At 42.2% G+C, this 27443-nt stretch overlaps 1 protein-coding gene across 1 annotated transcript in view; it reads right to left on the minus strand.

The window, feature by feature from the left end:
- The window catches only part of LAMB4 (laminin subunit beta 4), a 111354-nt gene that overhangs the window by 45512 nt on the left and 38399 nt on the right, over nucleotides 1-27443 (minus strand). The window contains 6 exon segments of the mRNA XM_040259870.1: nucleotides 639-870; nucleotides 5043-5186; nucleotides 6243-6420; nucleotides 13784-13904; nucleotides 14691-14800; nucleotides 16476-16661. Of these exon segments, the coding sequence (XP_040115804.1) occupies nucleotides 639-870; nucleotides 5043-5186; nucleotides 6243-6420; nucleotides 13784-13904; nucleotides 14691-14800; nucleotides 16476-16661 (971 nt within the window).

Raw genomic sequence — 27443 nt, forward strand, 5'->3', positions numbered from 1 at the left:
ATCAGTCCTGAGTGTTCATTGGAAGGACTGATGTTGAAGCTGAAACTCCAATACTTTGGCTACCTGGTGCGAAGAACTGACTCATTAGAAAAGACCCTGATGCTGGGAAAGATTGAGGGCAGGAGGAGAAGGGGATGACAGAGGATGAGATGGTTGGATGGCATCACCGAGTCAATGGACATGAGTTTGGGTAAACTCCAGGAGTTGGTGATGGACAGGGAGGTCTGGCGCCCTGCAGTCCATGGGGTCACAAAGAGTTGGACACAACTGAGCGACTGAACTGAACTGAGGACAATGCAATTCTTTAAACTCAACATTTTAGAAGATGCTCATTTGCTCTGTAGAAAGGTTTTCTGCTTCATATTGAAAGTCCCACAGCTTAGTCATATCATCTAATTTACATGCATATTTTAGGGATATAAAAAGCAAGGTGCCAGGCAAATGCATGTTACTGATGTATCAGACAAAGTCCAGTTCATAACAAGATTTTGAAGGATGACGTAATGACGCTCTATCTTGCCCTGCCCGTTGCCATCACTCTACACTTCAATACAATTGATTCTCTACTCAGTGGTCCTTTAGAGAATGTTGTGAAATCAGAACAAAAGGAAAAAAAAAAGTGCATATGAATGCCATACCTTTCACAGTTTCTCCCAGTTGTAAATCCGCCACAGTTGAAGCATGACCCAGTTTCTGGATCACAAAGTTCAGCGAACCCATTACAAAGGCAGGGGCGGCAGTTGGGAAATCCGAAGTAGCCTGCCAGGCACTGGTCACAATGGCGGCCGGCCACCTCTCCATGGCAGGGGCACTGTCCCGTTACTTGGTCACATATGGCGCTCTTTGAGCCTTGAGGGTGGCAGTGACAAGCTGAGCAAAACAAAGAGAAACCTGTCAGGGTCAAGGGGCTAGTGGTGGGTTGGTGAGAGTCACAGTTCTGATATCATAATCTCTAATTTATTGTATCAACCTGATCAAGGTAAATAAATTTGAGTCCATACAGTGCTTAGAATAGAGCCTTGCATGTACTGGGTCCAGGTATATGTGCTCAGTTGGCAAGTTATATCTGCCTCTGTGTAACCCCATGGACCGTAGCCCACCAGGCTCCTCTGTCCATGGAATTTTCCAGGAAGAATACTGGAGTGGGTTGCCATTTCCTACTCCAGGGTATCTTCCCAACACAGGGATCAGTCCTGTGTCTCTGTCTCCTGCACTCAGTTACATATGATTTGTTAATAAGAATTCACTGATTTCATTTGATCAAAAATTCTGAAAGAGATGGGAATACTAGACCACCTGACCTGCCTCTTGAGAAACCTGTATGCAGGTCAGGAAGCAACAGTTAGAACTGGACATGGAACAACAGACTGGTTCCAAATACGAAAAGGAGTACATTAAGGCTGTATATTGTCACTCTGCTTATTTAACTTATATGCAGAGTACCTCATGAGAAACGCTGGACTAGAAGAAACACAAGCTGGAATCAAGATTGCCAGGAGAAATATCAATAACCTCAGATATGCAGATGACACCACCCTTATGGCAGAAAGTGAAGAGGAGTTAAAAAGCCTCTTGATGAAAGTGAAAGAGGAGAGTGAAAAAGTTGGCTTAAAGCTCAACATTCAGAAAACGAAGATCATGGCATCTGGTCCCATCACTTCATGGGAAATAGATGGGGAAACAGTGGAAACAGTGTCAGACTTTGTTTTTGGGGGCTCCAAAATCACTGCAGATGGTGACTGCAGCCATGAAATTAAAAGATGCTTACTCCTTGGAAGAAAAGTTATGACCAACCTAGATAGTATATTCAAAAGCAGAGACATTACTTTACCGACTAAGGTCTGTCTAGTCAAGGCTATGGTTTTTCCTGTGGTCATGTATGGATGTGAGAGTTGGACTGTGAAGAAGGCTGAGCGCCGAAGAATTGATGTGTTTGAACTGTGGTGTTGGAGAAGACTCTTGAGGGTCCCTTGGACTGCAAGGAGATCCAACCAGTCCATTCTGAAGGAGATCAGCCCTGGGATTTCTTTGGAAGGAATGATGCTAAAGCTGAAGCTCCGGTACTTTGGCCACCTCATGCGAAGAGTTGACTCATTGGAAAAGACTCTGATGCTGGGAGAGATTGGGGGCAGGAGGAGAAGGGGACGACCCAGGATGAGATGGCTGGATGGCATCACTGACTCGATGGACGTGAGTCTGAGTGAACTCCGGAAGATGGTGATGGACAGGGAGGCCTGGTGTATTACAGTCCACGGGGTTGCAAAGAGCCAGACATGACTGAGCGACTGAACTGAGCTGAACTGATACATATATCTATAATATAATAATGGAATATTATTCAGTCATTTTAAAAAAGGGAAGTCTTGACATTTGCAGCAACTTAAATGGACCTAGAGGGTTCATGCTGAGTGAAATAAGTCAGAAGACAACAAATTCTGTGTGATCACATTTTCTCTATTTTTATTTTTTTATTTTATATGAGAGGATAGTTGGTTAACAATATTGTGTGAGGTTCAGGTGTACAACAAGGTGATTCAGTTATGTATGTATATGTATCATAGTAGTATGTACCTGTCAATTCCAAACTCCCAGTCTATCCCTCCCGTCTACCCTTTACCCTTGGTAACCTAAGTTCGCTCTCTAAGAGTATGATCTCATTTGTATGTGAATCTAAAACAAACAAACAAAAATCAAGTTCATGGATATGGAGCACCAATAGATTAGTGGTTGCCAGAGGTGAGGTGGGACTAGATGCCTTGATCTTAGTTTTCTGAATGTTGAGTCTTAAGCCAACTTTTTCACTCTCCTGTTTCACTTTCATCAAGAGGCTCTTTAGTTCTTCTTCTCTTTCTGCCATAAGGGAGGTGTCATCTGCATATTTGAGGTTATTGATATTTCTCCTGGCAATCTTGAACTCAGCTTATGCTTAATCCAGTTCAGTGTTTCTCATGATGTACTCTGCATATAAGTTAAATAAGCAGGGTGACAATATACAGCCTTGATGTACTCCTTTCCCTATTTGGAACCAGTCTGTTTTTCCATGTCGAGTTCTAACTTGCTTCCTGACCTGCATATAGGTTTCTCAAGAGGCAGGTCAGGTGGTCTGGTATTTCCATCTCTTTCAGAATTTTCTAGTTTGTTGTGATCCGCACAGTCAAAGGCTTTGGCATAGTCAATAAAGCAGAAGTAGATGTTTTTCTGGAACTCTCTTGCTTTTTCCATGATCCAGCAGATGTCGGCAATTTGATCTCTGGTTCCTCTGCCTTGAGTATCTGGAAGTTCACAGTTCATGTATTGTTGAAGCCTGGGTTGGAGAATTTTGAGCATTACTTTACTAACATGTGAGATGAGTGCAATTGTGTGGTAGTTGGAGCATTCTTTGGCATTGCTTTCCTTTGGGATTGGAATGAAAACTGACATTTTCCAGTCCTGTGGCCACTGCTGAGTTTTCCAAATTTGCTGGCATACTGAGTGCAGCACTTTCACAGCGTCATCTTTTCAGATTTATATATCATATATCATGGAAATACATATCTATATATACATCACATTTTATCTATTCATCTGTTGGTGGAAACAGGTTGTCTCCATACCTTGGCTACTGTAAACAATGCTGCATGGACAAGAGGGTGCAAGTATATTTCCAAGTTAGTGTTTTCATTCTCTTTGCATAAGTGCCCAGAAGCAGGACTGCTGGACCATATGGTAGTGATTTTTAAGTTGTTGAGGAACCACCATACTGTTTTTCCTAGTAGCTGCACCAATTCACATTCCTAGTGTACAGGGTTCCCTTTTCTCCACATCCTTGCCAACACTCATTATTTCTTGTCTTTTTTGGCAATAGAATTTCTAACAGACGTGAGGTGATATCTCATTGTGGTTTTGATTTGCATTTCTCTGATGACCAGCGATCCTGAGCATCTTTTCATGTAGCTATTGGCCATATGTGTATCTTCTTCAGAAAAATGTCTATTCAGACATTCTATCCTCTGTCCATTTCAATCAAGTGTCACAAACGCTGTTTATACAGAGCATCTGAACAAGTAATGTTTTTAATGATTCGAACTTCCATGAAACTTAGGATTCAAACTTTCCAATTATAAAAATAAGAAGAATCACACTTAAATGGTTAGATTTTTCTTTTCCCTATGTGAGATAATAGAGATTCAATCTTTTTCTGGTAAATTGCAGAATTCTTTGAGCCAATCTTCCCTATACAAAAGTGTGATGCTTGTTTGTTTGACAGGGTGGTACGTGGAAGAAATGTTTTCTCCTTTGTGTGTCAGTGTTTCATAATTTTTTTAAAGGAAAGAAAAAGAAATGATGGACCAAAGCACTGTTTGCTGGGTAGACAACCGTGCCCAGGTGATGACCAGGAAGGTGTACCACCTCTCTGAATCATAACTGAAAAGACATGTTCCCTGATTTGGAAGAATTAACCTACCTGGGTGTTTTCATGGTTCATAAGGAAGATTTCTCAGCGGGGAGCAGTGTTTTCACTAATGGTTTACATTGTGAACAGAGAACTATTTACCCTGAACATGACAGTCTTGGTAAAGAATTAGCAATGCTGGATGAAGCCTCACCTAAGCCTTTATTAAAGGGTGGCTTATGAAATGAGTTCCAAGGTTAGATGTGACCCCAGCAGCAGAAAGGGTAAGATTTTGGCGACAGGGTCATCCCACTTTTCAACTTCCCAATCTTATGGTTTTAGCCTTTCCAACCACTGGGTTTATGCACCAGGTGATAAAGCTGGAGTTACACAGACAACTCCATGGGGTTCTCACATCCTCCCTGGGCTACTATGTTCCTATCATCATGCATGGTACCTAAGAGAGCTCTGCACACAGTCAGTGCCCACTGCATGAAAGAATAAAGTTTGGCAGAAAAATTTTCAGGGTTTTACTTACATTGATAGTCTGAACAAATATAGACAAATTCCCAATTCCACCCCTTTTAAACTCCCCACATTGATTTTCCCACCTTTAAAACTCCAAGGTTGAGAACACGTGTGTGTTCCCCATCTGGGTTTTGCTACGTACAGTGACAGCCACGTTGCCCCAAACCATAGCTTCCTGTTGCGCACATGTCACAGCAGCGGCCAGTCACACCAGGCTTACATTGGCACTGGCCTCCCAGTCGGCTGCAGTTGGGTCCCTCCGAGCCCTGTGGATGACGCTTGCAAGCTGCAGGGAACAAAGAAAGTTAGAGGGAAAGGAAGTGACAGCAAAGCACCTCGGCCCATTGGTAGCTCTAGTTTTGATCTGTCTTTCTCTTTGGATACCTCTACCTCCTCAGATTATAAGGATTAAAGACAATCATGCCTGTGAAGTACTTAGCACAGTGTTTGGCAAAGTAAGTGCTCGATAAACACTACTTAATACACATCACTTAGCAGTAAACATTACTTAACAAGTTACTGAAAGGCTTGAAATAGATCACTTCAATCATTAGTTGTTCCAATGTTATTCTTATTGATGCTATTATGTCTTCAATTCCTGATGATCTATGTTGATGCTGGATTATGCCTTTCATTTCCCTTATTCCATCTTTCATGAAATTGTGGGCACCCTGAAGCCAGAGTCTTGCATGGAAGAAGCATCTGACTGGAACTCAGGAAGCCCAGACTCTCACTGTGGCTGTCACTCTATAGCACTGATTCTCAGCTAGAGGGGAGATCTTGCTCCCCAGGGGACATATGATAAAGCCTGGGGGCATTTTTGGATGTCACACCTAGCGGGAGGGTGCTGCTGATATCAGGTGGGCAGAGGGTAGGGTAGCTGTTAAACATCTTACAACCACAGGATAGTACCCCCTTCCCAGCAAAGTGTTACCCAGACCTAGATTTCAAAAGTGCTGAAACCCTGTTCGATAGCTTAGTGAAATGGGCAAGTCTCCTCATGTTTTGGACTCAGTCTCATTTATTAAATGAAGGTTGAGGGATGAAAGAGGTTGTTTATAGTTCATTCTAGCCCTAACATTCCAGGATTCCAAAGAAATATTTTAGGACCGTTGTTCCAGAAATCTGGTATTCCCCAAATGACTGCCAGGCCCTTCTTTTACATACTTTTTCTGTACTGTAAGTTATGATTTCTACACATGGAGAGAATGCACTGTGTATCTAATCATTGAGCAATTGGTATTTACATTGGCTGTTAAGCTAAAACATATTAAACCATTTCACTCATGTTCCTTTGTATAGACAACGGCGCTTCAGCGGAGCCCATTGAACAGATACTCACCCACGGCCCCATTGTGCAGCCTGGCAGACAAACTGGCTATAAACCTTTCACGTGCTCCAGGGAGCAACTGAGGTCCCGATGCTGAGGCAATTTCAACACAGTTGTGCAGCTGATATTCATCTAAATCCTGCTTGCTGCAGAAATTCTTCAGTGAGTTGATTTGGGGAATAAGACCAAGCTTTTAAAATAATGGAAAAAAAAAAAGGTTTCTGTTCATAGTAGGATCCTGTTCAAGATTCCAGTTATTAAAATAATCAGATCTATGAGAGTCATGGTTGAAAAGAGACTCAATTTCATCCTTTTAATTGCATGCAACTGAAGATTTTAAGATTTTCTATTTAAGAAACCTTCAACTAAATATTTACGTTTGTTGACTTCTGGCAAAGAAAACAAGCCTTTATCTTTTTATTATTATATTTTTTTACTTGCTAATCAATTTGTCTTAGATTAGAAAGATTGCTAACTAGACTACTTGTGATGGATTAAGAAATGACAGCTTAGGGAGTTTCCTGATGGTAGAGGGGATAAGAATCCCCCTGCCAATGCAGGGGACACAGGTTTGATCCTCGTTCTGGGAAAATCCCACATGTCACAGAGCAACTAAGCCGGTGTATCACAACTACTGAGCCTGCGCTCTGGAGATCAAGAACTGCAAGTACTGAGCCCACATGCCACAAAATAAATAATTAAAAAAATTCGGACTTAGATGGTGCACTCTGTAGTATTACTGTGGAACTCTAATTCCACAAAACTCTCCTTTAGAAAGTTTTGTCTTTTTCTATGGCTGATTCATGTTGATGTTTGGCAGAAAGTAACACAATAAAGCAATCATCCTTCAATTAAAAATAAACACATTAAAAAAAGAGAAATTTTTGTCTTTTTCAGTTACACATGAACAGTGCTGTTCTACATCAAACAATCTGCCTCTTGGGTGACTTGCAGTACAGATTAACATAATAAACCTCTGAGAAGTACTGCAAGAAAGTTACCTTTGTTTTTATTGAATTATAGTTGGTTTTTAATGCTCTGTTAGTTTCAGGTATACAGTACAGTAGTTCAGTTGTATATATATAAAAGAATATATATTGGAGTAGGAAATGGCAACCCACTCCAGTATTCTTGCCTGGAAAATCCAATGGGCAGAGGAGCCTGGCAGGCAACAGTTCATGGGGTCATAGAGAGTCAGATATGACTGAGTGTACACACACATATACAAGAATATACATATACATATGTATTCTTTTTCAGATTCATTTCCCTTAGAGGTTATTACAAAATATTGACTTTAGTTCCCTGTGCTATACAACAGGTCCTTGTTGTTTATCTATTTCATGTAGTTTGTATCTGCTAATCCCAATCTCCTAATTCATCCCACCCCATCTTTTTCCCCTTTGATAACTATAAGCTTGTTTTCTGTTTTGTAAATAAGTTCATTTATAGAAAAATACTTTCAAAACTCAGCATTTCCACACTTATTTTACCACTTGGTCCTATATCCAAATAATATTTATTAACATCCTGTATGCTTAGTGTTCCACAGATGCACTTTAGGAATTGCTGGCTAAAACCACACAGCTATTATGGGGACAAGGACATCATTTCAAGCTTATTCTCAAGGAGAAGTGATCTATAGTTTAATAGTTACATGAAGAATAACTATCTGTTTAGGTTTCTTGAGATTTTATCTAAATTATCACCTAATACTATTCAAAACGTTTCCTAATGACTTGGTTGAAATAGTGAAGAATGGGATAGCAAACTGATCACCAAGTTTGTCGTTTTGGACAATTGGTGGAAAAAACAGCACTGGAAATAAGTTTGAATTCAACAGGTCAAGTTGGGAGGTGAACCCGATGGCGCAGATAAATCTCCCCTGATCTTTTTGCTTTGTCTACACTGACGTTAGTTTTCATGGGCTTTACTTTGACCCTCTTCAGTCTTTTCCTTCCTGTCCTCTGACACACCCGTACCACGGGGCGCAGTCTCAAACGTGGATGACGATTTCAGTAATCCACGCTATTTCTACTCCTCAAATTTCTAACCTTATCCTCCCAGCATGTCACTGCCTCTCACTCCTCAAATTTCATAGAGAAACCAGGTAACAGCCAAGGGACTGGAGTCCCCTACTTCCTGTTGCCCAAACTCCTGTCTCACAGGGACTGACCCCCGTCCTCACCCCTGCGAGCTGGTGAGGGAGAGGTGTCCCAGGGAAGGGACGTCCCGGCAGCTACGCCCTATGCCCTAGGGGACGTTCCTGTGGAATATGGACGGGGAAGCCTGGCGTGCTCCAGTCCATGGGTCTCAGAGAGTTGGACACGACTTAGTGACTGAACAACAATGCCCTCCTCCTTCAGTCTTTTCCTTTCAATCGACCTCTGTATGTGCTTAAATCTCTCCCATCTGTAGAGTCACCGCCTTGATCTCAAACATGTCTCCTGCTACTGCCTTGTCTCTTGGTGCCTTGGAAGTCAAATTTCTTTAACAATTGTTTCCTTGCCATCTTCACTACCTCCTCGCCCATTTACCCTTCACGCCAACGCAACAGCTCTGCCCTAAATGTTGGGGCCCCTTGGGGTTCCCTCACAGGCTCTCTTCTTGCCCCACGTCCATTTCCTCAGTGACTGTAACAAAGCTGTGTCTTTGGTTTTCATCCGCATTTATGTCTGCTGCCACATCTCAGTTCTGGTTCCAGCTCTGCACAGACAAGCCTATCGGTTGTCCCACAGGTACTGCCAATCAAACACACCCACAGTCTCCTTTCCTTTCAGTGCCTGTTGCCAGGAAATAGTGCCACCATCTGCCAAGCTGCTTGGTGTAGAAAACTGAAGGCCATCTTCGATACCTGCCTCTTCATCATCAACACGCCCAATCCATTCCACTTGCTCCCACCCCCAACATCAAGTTCTTCACAAGCCTGGTCAGTCTGACCGACTGATAGGTCTCGGATGTGTTTATCGCTCTTCATTTCCCATCCCTTCCCTGATCTAGGCCACCCGGATGACCGTGGTGACAGCCCCAAAGATGTCCCAGCTTCCACTTTTGTCTCCCCTCCGTCATCAATTTTCTACCCTATTGCCACAGCGACCTTTGAAAAGGCAGTCTATTCAGATAACATTCCTTCTTCAAAGTTTCAGTGACTTCCCATCGCCTCAGGATATCTAAGTCACATCTCTTTTCATTCTGCTGCTCCTTGACCTCTCAGCTCACTGGTTCTCTCTGTGGGAGGTACCCACCCGCATGGGGCATTTTAGAAATTCCAAGGGGTAATTTTGGTTGTCAAGGTAATTGGGTGAGGTGTGTGACTGGCATTTAGTGGGTGGAGATCAGAAATGCTAGACATTCTCACAAAAAGGAAAATCATCTCACGTCTCTGATAGCTTTTGAATGTTTCACTGAAGATCCATGAAGGAGGATTCTGTTTATAGTTATGAGTTGAAAGCTTTACCCTGTGTTTTTAAAACATGTTAAACATGTTTACAACACACGTGCTTGCATGGCTGTCTCATATGTAGTGATCCTGCACGTATGAGCATCTCCACACTTCACCGTCTCCCGGTGTGTTCATGTCCATGCATGTACATATCGAACTACACACTATAGCTCCATAAATTACTTCCCTTTTATTTCTCCTTTGTGTTTGCACATAACACTGATAGTATTTAGAAGCTGTGGGTTCAGGTAGGCGATAATTCCTGTGAATTTCACTGCAGGATAGGAAAGAGTGATACAAAATATTTGTAATAAGAAGGGAAGGTTGTGTCAGATGACATTTAGAGCCGCTGCCTGAGGCAAACCAAAGGACCCGTCACAACTCCCAGTATCTGCATGACTGTGCCGTCACTTCCTGCCTAACTGCCTACATCTCCTCCTTAGAGCCTCAGCCCTGGTGACGGCAGGGATGGTTCTAGCCTTACTTACACCTATGCCTACCCCAGCGGCTAGTTTTCAGTAAATGCTTATAAAAAATTCTGCAGTAAAGAAGTATACATGCATTCTTAGTATTATTGTATCTTTAAGTTGATACTATAACGACTCTGCATTCTCCAAACACAAACCAAGCAGGGTGACACTCAGAGGAAACCAGATGGGTTAGGCTTAGGACTGAGGACAGCCAATCCAGGACTACTGTTTACAGTTCTTGGTCAGAGTTGGTTTAAGAGTTGGCCATTCTTGGCACCAAGCCGATGGAACAGATGACAAGAGTTCCTGTTAGCTGTAGAGGTTTGTAATGCCAACTCACTTCTCCTAGAAACTTCTAAGGACTTTATATTACCAACTACAGTCCATCCCATGGTTTAAAAAAAGAATGCCAGTTTTATATTCTAGAATGCGTTATCTACGTTTGAGTCTCAGCACATTTTTATGGACGCACCTATCATGTAATTAGGGCGACTGAAAAAAAAAAGAACTGACTCATAAACAAAAGATATTTGTGCAGAAGGGTTGAACACAGCTTTCTTCTGGTTTTCTTGGTAATGCATCTCAGTTAATCAGGCTACAGAGGAGAATGAACTTAAAGAGGGTCAAGTTCCAAGCAATCAAGTATTTTCCAGAACAGCAGAATTGCTTTAGTCTGTAATCATAATGTGCAAGGATTTTCTCCTACTGTCATCCTGGGTCAGGGACTCTCAGGGACATTGCAGGTGCCCTCCTCAGATCTCCCCACCACCAGCTGCGGTGGCACTGGATGCTGAAAGCTCACAGCTGTCCCCTTCTCCAGAGAATTGGACTCAGTCACTGTGTCCAGGAGTGAGTGTGTTCCCAAGGGTCATGGGGTGGGGTGGGAGCCTGTAGCTGATGATGACCCGGGCACACAAAGCCCTACCCCTCACCTCCATGTGGAACCAACCCATGGGGCAGTTCATGCCCCAGAGCTCCCTGAGCCCATCCTGGCCGAGTTCCTTCTGCTGTCTCCTCACTCCTCTTTCCCAATGAGCACCTCAAATCAGGAGCACCCAAATCTCTGCTTATAAGGAATCTCACTCTAAAATGATGACTAAAGGCCTCTTCTGGGGTTTTGGACAGTTTGCCAAGATCTGGTGGCTCTCTTAATTTTTATTTTGGTTTTAGGATTTTTCATGACTATATGTAAGAGAATGATCACTTGATAATCGACCAAATGGACCTATTTTTAGTTAATTTCAAATTGTCCATGTATATTCTACATCTATCAAACATCATTGTGGTGGTTTTGTTTACACGCTGTCTTCTATATCAGGCTGAGGATGTGTTGAGGGCAAGAACCAGATTTTTTCCCCCTCAGGAATCAGCACAGTGCCTGGTTGTACCCTCAGAGAATGCGTGATGAATGGACAATTTGGATGGATGCATTTAACACAGCATCCAGTGATTACTTTGGAATTTATAAACTTTAGAGATATTTAGGACATGGATTTAAAATAAGAAGTAACTTGGATCTCATTACAATAATAACATCCCTTTGTTACTAGGAATCCTTATTTTCTTCCTTTCCCTTTCTTTTCTCTGCCTGGGTTCCCACCTGTCAGGGTTTTTTCCCCTTAATTAAACCTGTTGGATTTGATTCTCTTTCTTTGTAACTCACATGTTGGTTCATGAGCCCAGTTCTATTTAAAGTTCCTCGTCAGAATATGAATTATATGGGTTAGAGAAATCATGACAGTTTACATTTCCCATTCAGGAGTTGGTTTCTACTTTCCATTTCAATTATACTGAATTTCAGAGAAACAATGAATAATTTTTTAGTATGTCTCAAGTAATATTTGAGGGCAATATTTGGCACATATTTATGTCAAATTCAAATTTAACTGGGTGCCCTGTATCTTTCCTCCCTCCATCCCTCCCTTTTTCCTTCCTTCCTTTCTTTCCTAAATCTTGCAGTCCCACCTTTGATGAAATAATCTTAAATAATGGCCTTTTAAAAATGTTATAATAGCTGAACTTGCTGAATACAAATCCAAGATATACCTGCCCCATACTAAATTCTATAATAGATAATGAAATTAAGAAGTTCTAGCTTGTAAATTAAAAATGTTCAATAGTTATAAACTGAAGTTTAGAGATACAATACACAAAATATGGAGAGAGATATATTACATATGTATATACTTATATATAGCTAATTAAATCAGGGGTTGGCAAACTTCCTATAAAGAGCAGATAGTAGAGGACAGAAGGAAGGCTCAAGAGGGGGGATATATATTCATATTCATATACACGTATGCAGATGTACGTGTATATATATGAATGACTGATTCGAGTTGTGGCACAGCAGAAACCAAGAAAACATTGTAAAGCAATTTTCTGCCAATTAAATTTTTTTTAAAAAAATCCAGGAAGGCCAGATAGTTAATATTTTGGCTTTATGATCATAGGATCTCTGCTGCAAATACTCAGTGGTGCCTTTGGAGCTTGAAAGCAGCATAGATAGGTGTGTGCAACACAGGTGTGTCTGTGTTGCAATAAACATTGGTAGGGTTGTAGTATGCCAATTAAATCACGATATTAAGAGATTCTCGCAGATATTTAAAAACAAAATTTAACAAAGCAATTTGATTTTTATCCACAAAATTTTTAAAAATCTCACACAATTCTGTACAATTCTGCTAATGGTGGGATGAAACTGGCACTTTCACGCATTACTGATGATCCTGAAAATTAATTGATGAATACCTACCAGAAAATTAATTTGACAGATTTCAAGAGCCATGAAATTTTGGTAAAGTAGGATTGCATTTTAAACTATTAAAAAAATATACCAACTATGCAGAGTTATAAAAAATAGAAGCAACTTAAAGACCACAAGTAGGGGAATAGGTAAGTAGATTAAGTAAATTTATTCAGTGTCTAAACTCTGCCCAGTGACAGGACTGAGCCTAAAGTTGTGGACCGAATGAAAGGTTTGGAATGAATACCTGTGGCCCAAATTTGGAGGGGAAAACAATGAAAGAAGTTACTCAAGGCAACACTATGCATGGTTCCTAAAAATGGTAAGCTTACAAAAGCACCAGAAGAAAATGCTTATGATGTAATATAAAGTACCAAAAAAAACCATAAAAAAAATCTTGTCTGAGCACTCTGATTACAATGATAGAAAAGCATAATAGGTAGAAAATGGGAAGTTACAAGATGACAATAAGTAATTAATTATTGGTGGACTGTCTCCCCAAACTTTCTATAATGCAAGTACACAGCTGTGGCTCCAGGCAGAGATGCTGGAATCAGGCCTTTTGGCTCTGAATTCTCACTCCTCACTCACTAACTCCGTGACCCTTTCCTTCAATTCTGTCTGTAAAATGGGAATAAACACAGACTTCCCTCTCAGAGTTGTCATGAAGTCTCAACAATAGAATATGGAAAATACTTCAAACTGGGGCTGACAAGTGCTGTTCTGGAAGATTTGCCATTGTTATTCAACGACCTTCATAAACAGGAGATGATTTTCATAATGAAACAAATAGATTTCTATTTCTCATGAAACACTGCAAAGTACAACCCTACATGTACAATTAGAATGGAACTCAGTTCAGAAGGAAGCATCCACAAGGCTTTGTAGTACTTACAGAATCAACCAGGATGTGTGAATGAGCCTTGAACCTTCCTTCCAAAGGCTGGGAAAAATAGACATCAAGGGAATATTGTACATCTGGTTCTAAACAGATGGGTGTGGGAAGTAGCATGATTCTGTATTAAAAGAAATAAAGCAAAAATTCAGTGTCAAAAGTACAGTTATATAAGCTAAGCAGCCATTGCATTTGGTGTGTTCCACGTGTGCTGTGAAGCGGGTTCCACTGCCGGATGGAGGCTTGGTTTAGATCCAGACCAGCTCAGGTGGGTTGGGTGGTCAGTTCACATTCAGATTCTCTGTGGCTCTACCACAGGATTGTGCCACATAGCAAAACCTTGGGAACTGGCCAAGGGGTGTCACGACTGCTCTGGGGAAAGGATGGAGCAAATGTACTCCCTCCCATCTATCAGGCTAATATTTACAAGGTTTCTGTTTTATTCAGCCACAAATCTCCAATGCAAAATTACTGGCCTGAAAACTAGACTTTTGGCTGCTGAGCTAACTCAAACTGAACATCGTACTCTTATTTTTGTAGCATTTCGTTTGTTCACATCTCCAGGTATCTGGGGGAACAGAAAACAAACATTCAGGATCAGAGTCAGGCTGTCTGGGCTGGAGCCCTGGTTCTGCTATACATCAGCTATAAAACTCGAGCAAGTCATCGAAATGTTCTCAGTTTCCTCCTCGTCTGGTGAAGACAATATCCACCTCATTGAGTTCTTAGGAAAATTCAACGTGATATTAAATGTAAATCATAGTGTAGCATATAGTAAACACTTAATAAACATTACAGTCTCCTTTGATATACCTCTTCTCCCACATAGTTCCTGGTTACAAAATACTGATAAACAAACAACATTCTAAGAAATCTTCAGTATTTGTGGCCAGGTACCCATGCATACCTGGAAGCTGCCGGTAAAGCCTGAGGCTTTGGCTGTGGGGTCTCGCGTGTGCGGTGCTTGCTTGCTCCAATGGGGTTAATTACCATCTGGATGGTCCAGTCATCTGCAGACTAGACAGGCATCACATAAGGGCATGTTCCTGCGAGGATGCATGCACCAACATATTTCTAATGGATAGTGCACGGGATAAACCCAAAGTCTGCTTGGAAGATGGAGTTTTGCATTTGTGAGAAGAGAGTCACCCTCAGGCCTAACTTTCTGGTATTTGAATTATGATCCAGGTAGAAAGAATATTGTTTATGGCCATAGATGTAATTCCTGGGTCTAGAAAACCCCAGGACTCTTGAAGGTCTAATCTTTTATTTTTTTTTTAAACTTTTTATTTTGTTTTGGGATATAGCCAATTAACAAACAATGTAGTGACAGTTTCAGGTGAACAGTGAAGGGACTCAGTCATACCTATACATGTATCCATTCTCCCCCAAACTCCCCTCCCATGCAGGCTGCCACATAACACTGAGCAGAGTTCCCTGTGCTCAACAGTAGGACCCTGTTGGTCTTCCATTTTAAACACAGCTGTGTGCACATGTCCATCTCAAACTTATCTAACAGGAGTCAATTAATTTATCATGTTCTTGGATCACAGCACTAAGGGAAAAAAAGGAATCTTTTACAAAAATATATATATTTCTATCATACTATTGCATAAATATTCTTATATAAATTTATTATTTATATATTTATTAAATAATTTTAATATCATATTACCAGATATATTTACATGTGTATAAATACATATATATATATATATATATATAAGAGAGAGAGAGCATATATGCTAATTATCTAAACTCTAGAAGTATCACAATCTGGAAAAGTTTTTTAAAGCTGTCAGAGATATATTCTGTCTATACAAAAATTTATATATATTTATACATACACGTTTATACACATGTATCTTTTTAAAAAATGACGTTTTTGTCATACTCACCATGTCAAAGTGCCTTCAAGTCCCTTGCTTTTAATTTGTTAAGTGAGAAATTAAGAAGTATGTCATATTAAGAGTTTCAAAGTAGATCATCCACTCTGGTCATACAACAGACAACGAGCCCTTTCAGAATGTGGTCCCCAGAGGGACTCTGGGGGCTCTGAGACCACTCCCAGCCACATAAAATATTTTTCAAGGGAGATGGTCTATGGAGTTTCAGACCACCAAAGAAAAGATTATGCAAAGAAAACTCTAGATCAAGTGTTTTCCTAACTTGGTTTCTCTTCTTTCTTAGATATTTCTCAATAGGCAGGGGAAGGGCTCGAAAGGGAGGAAGCAAGAGGACCAGGTTGGTTTGAGCTTTCCTTTTGTCTCCTGGTAAAATCCAAGTGCAAATAAATGCCTCTTCTGCATCCCCATGAGTCTAAATCTCTGCACATATGTTGCTTATTACACTTTCAGGGGGAAAAATGTCCTAGGAGGGCAGGATTTGCATTATTTGAGTTATTTATTATTCTTATACAAACATTTCATCACCACTTCCCTAGACTTAGTACCTTAAATCTATAGCTCCGGCTTTACTTTCTCTCCATGGAATAATGTGTGTGTACATACGGCTCCCTGTGTTGCTTTAATATCTTCAGGAAATACTTTGGTTTACAATGCTCTCCAGATGTTCAACTTTCTGCAAATCCTGTTATGATGAACCTAGGCAAGACTGGAATGGAAACACTTAGCTTGAGAATGTATTTCTTTCAGCTTGGAACCACCAGCACAGAAGGGGAGTTGAAGGATACCTGAGTTTCAAAGCGAATGGCAACTGTGAAATCCATGGGAACAGGGATGTTCCCCACAGCAAATCTCAAACCAGCCCCAGGGAGAACGCTGGCAAATCCAGGTCCTGTCCATGTAACGGGAATCCCAGGAACCGGCTCTCGGAGAAAGATGGAAACAGCAGGCAGTTGGTCAGAAGTCACCGAGCTCTAAAATAGGAGAGGAATGAACACAACTTTGCCTAGAGTGAAGGGTTGGAAGAGAAAATAAAAAACCTCATGTATTTCTTGATGTGTATATGATCCATCTGGGCCCCGGATAAATTATTCCAACCAGGACACATCCCAGAATACCACAGAGAATAAAGTGCCGATCCTGCAGCTGTGGAACATATGTTACTGTATAGAATGGTCACTTGGAAAGCAGGATCATTGGCCAGCACGAGAAGTACCCCATGTGTCATAAACGGAGTGATTCCACATTGGTGACCTTGGCTTTTCTCAGATATGACTATGGAGTTCTGGCCAAAACATGAAGGGAAAGAAAATATTCCCATGCCTACTTCATGGATTTTGCCTAATTGTGCATGACAATGATAAAACCACATGGATTTGTTTTTTCTAGATATTTCTTTCATGCAAATGTGAGAAATGATCTTCTCCCATCTGCCTGGGGGCACATGAGTACAAAACTGCTCACACGCTTGGCTGATTAGCAGCCCTGCTGGTTTCGATGCTGGATGTCAGCCTGGGACCATCTGGACCCTGTAGATAATACTTCCTTGATGACTTCTGCATCTGCCTCTCAACACTTCCAGCCTCCACTGGAATTCTGCCTCTTTCTTACTTTTTGCCTGTGTTGCTGCAACAGTGTCTTGGCTGTTCTCTCTGTGGTCCCTCTAGTCCAATACATACCACACACTGCTGCCAACGAGCATTTCAAACGCGTTCTCACTGCCAACAACCTCACGCCCAAATTACTTAGCCTGAAGTTCAAGTTGCTCTGTGATCTACCACAAACTGCTCCTCACTTGACAAATGTTTATTTAGGAACAATTCAATCCCAGCCTCTGAATCAGATGCAAAGATGAATAGACTAGAATCCCTGCCACAGAGGAGTTTAAGGTAAATAAGAAATGAGATGAAGGTGTGTGTAAACTCATTCTGCAACATTTTCAAACTTTAAAAAAGTACTCTGGGGACATCCCTGGTGGTTCACTGGCTAATACTTCGTGCTTCCAATGTGGAGGGGCCTGGGTTCGATCCCTGGGTGGGGGAATTAGACCCTACATGCTGCAACTAAGAGTTCACATGCTGCAACTAAAGAACCTGTTCCAAGACCTGGAGCAGTCAAATAAATAAAAATATTTAAAAAATAGTAAAATAATAAAAATTTAAAAGTATCTTGGAGATGGCAGCAGACAGTGTAGGTGCCCCATGGATCCCCTTTACTTAGCTGGTACGCCCATGCCCATTTGTCGTTTGAGTGTGACTTCTAACAGCTCACACTTGCCCCTTCTCTGGAGAACTGCCCTCTCACGTCCCCACCCCTACGCCGAGGGTAGCTCACAGCCAGTGACTTCCTGTGTGTTAGTTGCTCAGTCGTGTCCAATTCTTTGTGATCCCATGGACTGTAGCCCGCCAGGCTCCTCTGTCCATGGGGTTTTCCAGGCAAGAATAGTGGAGTGGGTTGCCATTTCCTTCTCCAGGGGATCTTCCCAACCAAGGAATCGAACCCAGGTCTCCTGCACTGCAGGCAGATTCTTTACTCTCTGAGCCAGCGGGGAAGCCACCAATGACTGCCTGATAGGGTACAAAAGGCTGGCCCTGTGGTCTCAAGAGGCAGGAAAACTTTATCCGCAGTTTATGTTTCTGACTTTCTCTATGGGTCAATCCAAGGTTTGTTTTGCCTGAGACCACCTCTGACTCTTTCTCCTCCTCCATCTTATTTCCTTCATTCTCTTAAAGAGTTTTCCCAAAGAAGATTGCCTTTGTAAATCTCTTGCACATGACTCTAGTCTCAGGCTCTGTTTCGAGGGCCCCTGACCTGAAATAGTTGGTAGCAGACAGTGTACCTAAAAGTAGACTCGAAGATGCATTCTTGGAGGAGAATAATTTACTCTTCAGGTGGCAACGAGGACCTCAGTGGGTAACATGTGTTGATGACCCTTGTGGAGCAGCAGAGCCATTGCTAAAACTGTCATCTTGGGCAAACTGGGACAGGATAAAGAGGGAAGGGGAGGCACTGACATGAGCAATATTTCTGGCATCAACAGATATGGGTTATAAGGACTGTGGGCCCGGATGGCTACTATTGGTTGTCACTGGTGCATTTGATGAAGATGGAAGCCTCAGGGCAATTTACAGTCAAGTGTGAGAATCAGAAGGGCTTCTTGGCAGCATTTAGAGAGACTCTTGGGACTTCCCTGGTGGACCATGGTTAAGACCCTGCACTTCCAATGCAGGAGGTGTGGGTTTGATCCCTGGTTGAGGAACTAAGGGCCCACATGCTGCGCAGCACAACCAAAAATAAAATAAAGAGACTCCCATCTCTTTTAGTGAGAGGGTAGGAAAAACCCAAGACCAAGCATGATACTTTATTGGAAAAGTTGTAGAACTTCAGAGAGGGCTCACTTCTCAGCCTGGGTAAGTCACCTATGCCAAAGTCAGAGCTTCCCTTCGCAGGGAATCAGGGGAGTCTTGAGACATGAGTGATGTACATGAGAACCATGAACCCTGAGGTTCTTCTGAGCACTTTGGACTATGTATGTAGTCCGCTCACTCTTATTAGAAAAGAGCCCTCCCCTAGTCTGCCTCCATCCCTGCCTCATTTGAAGACTATCCGCAAATCTCAAATGATGCAGGTGCCTTAAAAGAAAACAAGTATATTCCTCAGCATCTGCCCCCCCTTAGCACTTGCCTAATAGTCAGGGTCAAATTTCAGCATGGCGTGCTGGATCTCCTAGAGAGACCTGCTTAACACGAGCCAGTAGCAACTGGGAGAAGATGGCTGGGCATGGGGGGGCCAGACTATGAAACCAGGTAAGGAGAGCTTGTTTGTTTGGGGTCACTGGTGACATAGGATTTAGCCATTTGGCAAGGGCCCTGGAGCCCTGCGAGATGAACTAATATATTGCTGGAGTAGTTCTTAGAAGCTTGGCAAAAGCTGTGGTTCAGAGTAATGAAGCAGAGCTGCCAGAACTGCTGCAGCAGCCTGGGGAGGATGGGCCACAAGGCTCAAAGAACTATGGGTGCTAGAATGGATGTAAAGTCCAAGGCTGGAAAACCCATCTGCTGACTACGCTCCATTTATCAAGAGAGTGAGGAATGAACTGGTGAGGGGGCCACCAGGATCACTGAGAAGCTGAGGACTGTGCACCTTCCGTAGGGTGGTAAGACAAAACATCACAAATCTGAGCTCCTTAGTAGCAGTGCAGAGGACATGATCACAAGGCCAGGGAACATTTAACTCTCAAGAGCAAGATGAGTATAAATATAATGCGTAGCAAAGTTGGGATAGGAGACAAGGTGGCCTGACCTATGGGAATCTTCTATGAAGATGATTAGTAGATGTTCCTAGAAGCATGACAGATGAGCAGTCAACAAAATATTGCTTAATATATATAATTGAAAGTGATCAAGGGACTTCCCTGGTGGTCCAGTGGTTAAAAATCTTCCTGCCACTGCAGGGGACCCAGGTTCAATCCCTGGTCAGGGAAGATCCCACATGCCATGGGGCAACTAAGCCCATGCGCCTAGAGCCTGTGCTCCGCAACAAGAGAAGCCACTGCAATGAGAATCCTGTGCACTGCAACCAGAGAGTAGTCCCTGCTTGCTGCAACTAGAGAAAGCCTGTGCACAGCAGTGAAAGCCCAGTGCAGCCAAAAACAAATAAATGAAGTTTTAAAAAAATCAATTGAAGAGCTTTTTAAAAAAGTGACCAAGTATGAATTGACAGAAATCTGGACTGAACTGCTGGAATGTACCTGCTTAGCAGTTGGCACTGATTCTCTGATCTGTAGGGTTAGTCCTCTTATGGTAGGAAACGTCGAGTAAAACCTTGAGAAATGCCCACCCTCCATTGCCCACCCCACACACCAAGCCAAGAAAGTAAATAAAAACCAATATTGCAAATCAGAGGTGTCCTCAAAGCACCACCCTCAAGACTTGGTGGGTCCCATATCACATCCACATTACAAATTTAATACAAGCATAACCAAATTGCAGCCCCACTTGCAGACATTATGATGGATGGAATATCATGACCAGAGTTTATCAACACCAGAGTGTACACTCTGGTATGTGATATGCAGCTACTGAAACGAAAAGGAAGAGAAACAATTTGTATTTGCTTGGGATGGGCAGTAGTGTATATTGTATATATTTAGTCTTGCCCCAAAGTTGTTAATTCTCTTGCTTGCTGTAACAGCATAGTCCAAAAGAATCTGAACCAACCAGATGTTCCATAAAATATCATACTGATCCCCTGTTTTGAAGGACAGTGAAGAGGGTTCTTTGGTCTATGGCAATGTTACGTGGTCTCCCATAACATCGGTGAGAATCACCCTATGGCCCGGTCAGCACCCCTACTCTCTGATGCCTCCCAGAATGTCTATTTCACCAGCGTGGGAAAACACAACTTCCTCAGCCCAAAGGACCCACTTTACAGTAAAAGCTATCAGTGGTCATGTGACTTTGGGATTCACTGTTGCTACACAAACCATGGCATCCAGAAGATGCTAACTTGGGATAGCAGTGGGACGGGGCCCCTAAAAGATCCATCAGCTCCACTGGCTTGGAAGTGACATGCTATGAGATGGGGAAGTGTTCTTCTAGAGGCAGTTTACGGAGTACATAAACCAATGGTCTTTATGTGATGCTATGTCCCCAGGAGGGAGAAAGCACAGGTTTGGGAATGAAGTGGAAGTATCCAAATTCACTGTCGTTTTCAGTGACCATGAATTTCTTGTGCTGGCAACTCCAGGCTCTATGGGATCAGATGTCTTAATTCTTGGGTAGGGACAAATAATTTCACTACTTTAAAGCTGCTGGATGGTCACACTCCTGCACAGAGTGAGCTTAAGAAGCAAACGGGTAGAGTCAGCTTCATGGGCATATAGCCTATGCAGCTGCATGGGACCCCATGCTTAGAAGGACCCCATGCTTGGTTTAATGCTCTGCTCGTGTCATCTTGAAATAATTAAGATTTACGAAGTTGTTTCCTAAGTGAAATGTCTTGGGACAATGGAGCATGCACAAGGACAGAAGGTATATGCACAGCGTGTGTCTGCTTCCTTGCTGCCTCATTTGCACACAGGGCACACAAAGCCCATGAGCAGGGGATTCAAACGGATCTCCTACGCTTAGGCATTCAGTGAGACTCAGACTCAGAGGTAGCACAAAGTCAGTGTGTTACATCTATGACTAAGTAAGCAGGGTGCCAACAGCTCCAAGAAGCTGCGTTTTCTGTTCCAACCAGAAATTTCTTTGAAAGCAGAAAGAAGGGAAAGACATTCTAAGAAACACATTATTCATGTTACTTCCTTGTGTCAGCCAGCTACTCACACTGAAAATGATAACTAGAAGGAAAAAGGACAATAGGCAACTCAGAGTTTCTTTTCCTTTCAGTCCCTCCTGACTCATGAATAAGCTGAAGGTACTGTTGGTCAAACACATACTAAGACATGAAATAACAGCCGAGTTAGTTTTGTGCAGCATTCCCATTATTCTAGGAAGAATTAAATATATATGCATGGTGATGGTTTAGTCACTCAAGTGTGTCTGACTCTTTGACACTCCATGGACTGTAGCCTGCTAGGCTCCTCTGTCCATGGGATTTTCCAGGCAAGAATACTGGAGTGGGTTGCCATTTCCTTCTCCTATATATATACGTACATACATATATATACATATATGACTCCAAAATAAAAATTGTGTAATTTCAATGATTATGTGTATGAATTAAGTGCTCTTATGTTTGCAATTAAAATTGGCATTGCATGCTATGGAGATGAATAGTATAATTCATGCTAATAATTAAAATTTTTACTATTTCTTTTCTTAGAATGACATTAAATAGCATATAAAGTATTTTGACAAGTTGAGAGACAGAGACTATGGAAGAAAGTAAATTTATATTTTACTATCTTCAAGGGGCCCTTTCCCTATTTTCTGTTTTGGCTGTGTATCATTCAGGATCTTAGTATCCCTGTCAGGGATCAAACCCATACACCCTGCAGTAGAAGGATAGAGTCCTAACTACAGGCCTACAAGGGAAGTCCCCCTAATTTCTCAACTAGGGGGCTCTGCATTTAATTTCTATTTTGCCCTGGCCCTGCCCATGGGTCTGAGCATGCCAGGAGTGAGCTGGAATGGATGCTCTTAGGGTACTGCCTGGTTCCCTTTATTGGACCACTCTATCTTGCCACCAGTTCCTGCGACTGTTAGCTGCTATGTCTCAGCACTGCTCCCTTCGAGAACTGCCCTTGGCTGAAGGGAGCTGCCTCACTTGGGAGGTGACCTGGGTCTGCCCCGGCAGTCTGTAGCCATGACTGCCTGACATGAGAATACAACAGGCCAGCCCTGAGGCCTCAGTGGAGGACAACTCTGTGGTGCCCTGTGTGCTTCAGAGTTTCCCCAGGGAAGCAGGCAAGGCTAGACTACTCTAGATGCCTCCTTGCCTCACTTTCCCCCTCCCCAGCCTCCTGCCCTCCTTCCTGACAGGTTTCTCCTGATGAGTACTCCTTCAGTAAAGCACAAGCATTCAGATCTCTGTTGCAGTCTCTGTTTCTAGGGAATCCAACCTAGGACAGTGATTTAGGGTGTACGTATATGCACACACACACTTATGTAAAAGTTTCACCAAAAAATATGCCCTTGCTTTATAGTCTTTTACTGTACTAAGTTGATCCAGTCAATTGATTGCATGACCTACTTACCAACAGGCATGACCTGCAGTTTGAAAATTACTGACCTATGGGACCCTAGAGATGGAAACAATTACTTATGTCCGGATGTTAGGGTAGCGAATGTCACAGAAAGATAAATTGGAATCAGGTCTTAAGGGATGACTACAAGTTTTCCAAGTGAGTAATACGGAAGTAGTTGTTTCAGGTGAGAGTCAGGAGAGGAGTCTGTGGCTGCTTACAACAGTATTTCTCAAAGTGCTTCCAGGGATCACTTTCCAGGGATTGCTTTCCAGGGCAAACATGCAGATTTCTTTTTTTCCCCAAATGATCCAAAAAGTATTTATTTAAAAAAATCATTATGCCAAACATCTCAAATATCTAAATCCAATTGAAGATCACAAAATGTATCTATGTTTTCCTAAACTCTCTGCAGGTTCCAAATTGAGCCTCACTGCTCTAGAGCAACACTGTCTAATTGAACTTCCTGCAGTAATGAAAATGTTCCTTATCTGCACTATCCAGTATGGCAGTCCAATGTGGCTATGGAGTTACTTGAAAAAATATGCAGGTTTCATGACACTAGTCAGATTCCCCGATTCAGCATCTCAAGTGGAAGGCCCTAGCATCTGCATTCTAAACAAGTTCCCTGGGTGATACTTCTGTGCAGTAAAATCAGGAAGTTCACTGAGCTGTGCCACTGGGAACAAGAGCACTCCCAACCCTTCTTTTTCAGGTGGACTTCAGCTCGAGATGCCTGGAGTCAGAGAAGGCTTTACGGACAGGTGGCATGGGGACAGAGACAAGTAGAAGAGCAAAACTGCTTTGCCGTGCACGTGGGCCTGAACGGAGGACCACCACTCATGAAGCCTTCTCTGACCCTCTCGGCTGGAGGTGGTTTTCCCTAAGGGAAATTCGTAACAGGTTTTGTGCACCTCTTCACGCACCCCACCCTGAAATGCATTCATTGTCTGTATACATGCCTCATTTCTTCCACAACAATCTCAAGGGCAGGCTTTCTACGTCTAGGTATTTCTGTTTTCATTCTTTCAACCAAGAAAGTCTCTTAGGCATAAAGAACTGTTTCAAATGCTGGTTGTATGAACAGGACAGCCAACATCTGCTTTCTTTTGCTTTTCCAACCCATCCCTTCATGCAAACACACAGGAATGCTCGGTAAAGACCCCACCATAACAAATGAACAAATAGACCCAAAGTTATCCTGTCTTCAATTAAATAGCAGTTGAATGGCCACAGGGTTTTCTGGTCTCTTCTAGCCTGCAGAAGCTATTGGAGGCAGGGCCCTGAGGAGGCAGCATTACCCTGTCACTCATACCAGCACTAATCAACTATAGCTATTTCAGAATCAAGAGCATCGTCACACAGCATCCTCAGGGACACCAACATGTCCTTTGTCTTCAACTAGGAAGATAGCCATTTCTCAGCACTGTACCTCTCCTTTTTAAAAAGACAAGAAAATATGAGTGCACGGTCTGACTCTTCAACTCTCCAGAATCTTACTTTCCCAAAGTTTTCACTCTGTAGAGAAATAAAGCTAAAGAAGTTTGCCCCAGAGGTTCTAGTTACTTTGAGAGTGCTTCTTCCTTTCCTTCACTCTATTTCTGAGGATAATAAGAGCTTAGAGTGACTGAGCACAGACATGAGGCAGGCATAGTTCTGAGTGCATTACCCAGGTTATTTGCTTCTAGTGAATAGACAATGACCCTGAGGAAACGGTTTACCTCATTCTGTTCATCTGCTTGTATGCTTTGCTGATTTTTTCTCAGTATTATATTTCCTTTGTCAATTATGAAATCATCTCCTTGTTGCTGGAAATACACATCGCATGTAGGCAAAGCTGTTGCTAATATCTTAAAAAGAAAAGAAATGGTAGTTTAAGTAACGAACAACAGTTTCAATTTTACCATAGTTGAAGAGTTTCAGATTCTAAAAGGGAATCATGATTCTCACTTAATAGCCTCGGGAGGAAGTCATGGAGGCAGCTTAAAATTTTTTGTTTCTCTATGAAAATGTGAAATTTTAGGTGGTTATAAGGCTATGTGTTGAGTTTTCTTTTCAAGGGCTGTTATACTGTAATAATTGTAACTGAATAATTGTGTAATTCTAATCTGGGAAAACATTTCTTCTTTGCTATTGGTTTTATGGTGTTTTGAACATTAACAATATGCATGATATACCAATTCAAAGATTTATTAGATGTTGTAATTTTGATACCTCCAGACCAATTTCTCTTAGTTTTCATGGTCTGTAAAATTTGGCTTTAAATGTTTCCATAAGAGATTATATCAGGACAGCAAAATTCCCCCAACTAAACTAAAACAGCAGAATTGCATGCATGCAACTGCAGTTTCCTTAAAATCCTGGGTTCTGTGGGACTCACTTTTATATTATCTCCTAGTCATTCAGTTGTCTACACAGTTGGAATCTCCAATTGTTTATTTCCAAGTTTTCACTGTACCCTGTGTATTAATCACTCAGTTGTATCCGATTTTCTGACTCCATGGACTGTAGCCTGCCAGGCTCCTCTGTCCATGGAATTCTCCAGGCAAGAATACTGGAGTGTGCAGTCATTCACTTCTCCAGGGGATTTTCCCAAGCCAGGGATCGAACCTGGGTCTCCTGCATTGCAGGCAGATTCTTTACTGAGCCACCCCTATATGTTTGCTTGATGTTTCACTATTAGTTTTACAGACAAAGTTTTTAATTTCACAGATGCTCTGGTTGTTCATTGTGAGTGGGAAGCCCTGAGCCCTCTATTCTCATGGTCACTGTTCAGACTCTTGACCAGGCTGTTGAGTCAGCTCCTTTGGACAGGACCCACAGGATTATGTTTATTTGTCCTCTTCATTTTTTCCCCTCACTAATTATGTTCATCTTACAACACAAAATCATAAACTATTTTACTAATTTTATACAGAAAACATATTATGGAATACTATATTAAATGCCATACTATGTTAAATTCAATCAATATTAACTTTTGTGGCCATGTTTAATTTCTATAAGAAAACAAGTCAGGTGCTTCCCAAACTGTGTACAAATCACCTGGGGGTCTTGCTAACATGCAGACTGGATTCAGTAGGTTTAGATGGGGGCTGAGAGTCTCCAAGTCGAATGAATCCACAAATGATGCCACTATTGTTGGTCTGCCCACCATATTTTGAGTAGCAAGGATGTTGCTATAGATTGAATGCTTGTGTCCCCCTGCTAAATTCCTATGTTGACATCGAATCCCCATCATGATGGTCTTAGGAGGTGGGGTTCTGGGAGGTGATTAGGTCATGAAGGCAGAGTCCTCATAAATGGGATTAGTGCCCTTATAAAAGATGCCTGAGTGAAAAGACAGCCATCTAAGAACCAGGAAGAGGCTCTCAGACATTGAATCAGTAGGTACCCTGACCTTGGACTTCCCAGTCTTCGGAACTGTGAGAAATAAATTCATGTTGTTTATAAGCCATCTGGTCTATGGTATTTTTAGCAGCCCACACAGACTAAGAAAGATTAGATAGACAGGCAGGTAGATATGGATGGATGGATGTGAAAGTGAAAGTGAAGTTGTTCAGTCGTGTCCGACTCTTTGCGACCCCATGGACTGTAGCCTACCAGGCTCCTCCCTCCATGGGATTCTCCAGGCAAGAGTACTGGAGTGGGTTGCCATTTCCTTCTCGAGGGGATCTTCCCAACCCAGGGATCGAACCCGGGTCTCCCGCATTCCAGGCAGACACTTTAACCTGAGCCACCAGGGAAGCCCGGATGGATGGATAGATGTAGATATATAGATATCTTTTTGAAGACCTACCAAGAAAGTTAATTGTCATTCTTCTTAGCTCTCCAATTTGAGTATTAAAACAATTACTTGTAAGATGGGTTTTGGATTCATGTCCCTGGGTGTCTCCGTTTTCCATCCTCTCTCTTTGCCCTGAACCTGGCCCCTTCTCCATCCCTGTCTGGACTACTGCAGACGGTGCTGCTCCAAACCAGGCTCTACTCCTGCTGGGTGGTGTCTATGGACAGTCTTCATCACGTCATTCCTTTGCTCAGAAAGATTCAAAGTTTAGCCTCTTTA

The sequence above is a fragment of the Oryx dammah genome, unplaced genomic scaffold, assembly GCF_014754425.2.
Source record: "Oryx dammah isolate SB20612 unplaced genomic scaffold, SCBI_Odam_1.1 HiC_scaffold_18, whole genome shotgun sequence".
Lineage (NCBI taxonomy): Eukaryota > Metazoa > Chordata > Mammalia > Artiodactyla > Bovidae > Oryx > Oryx dammah.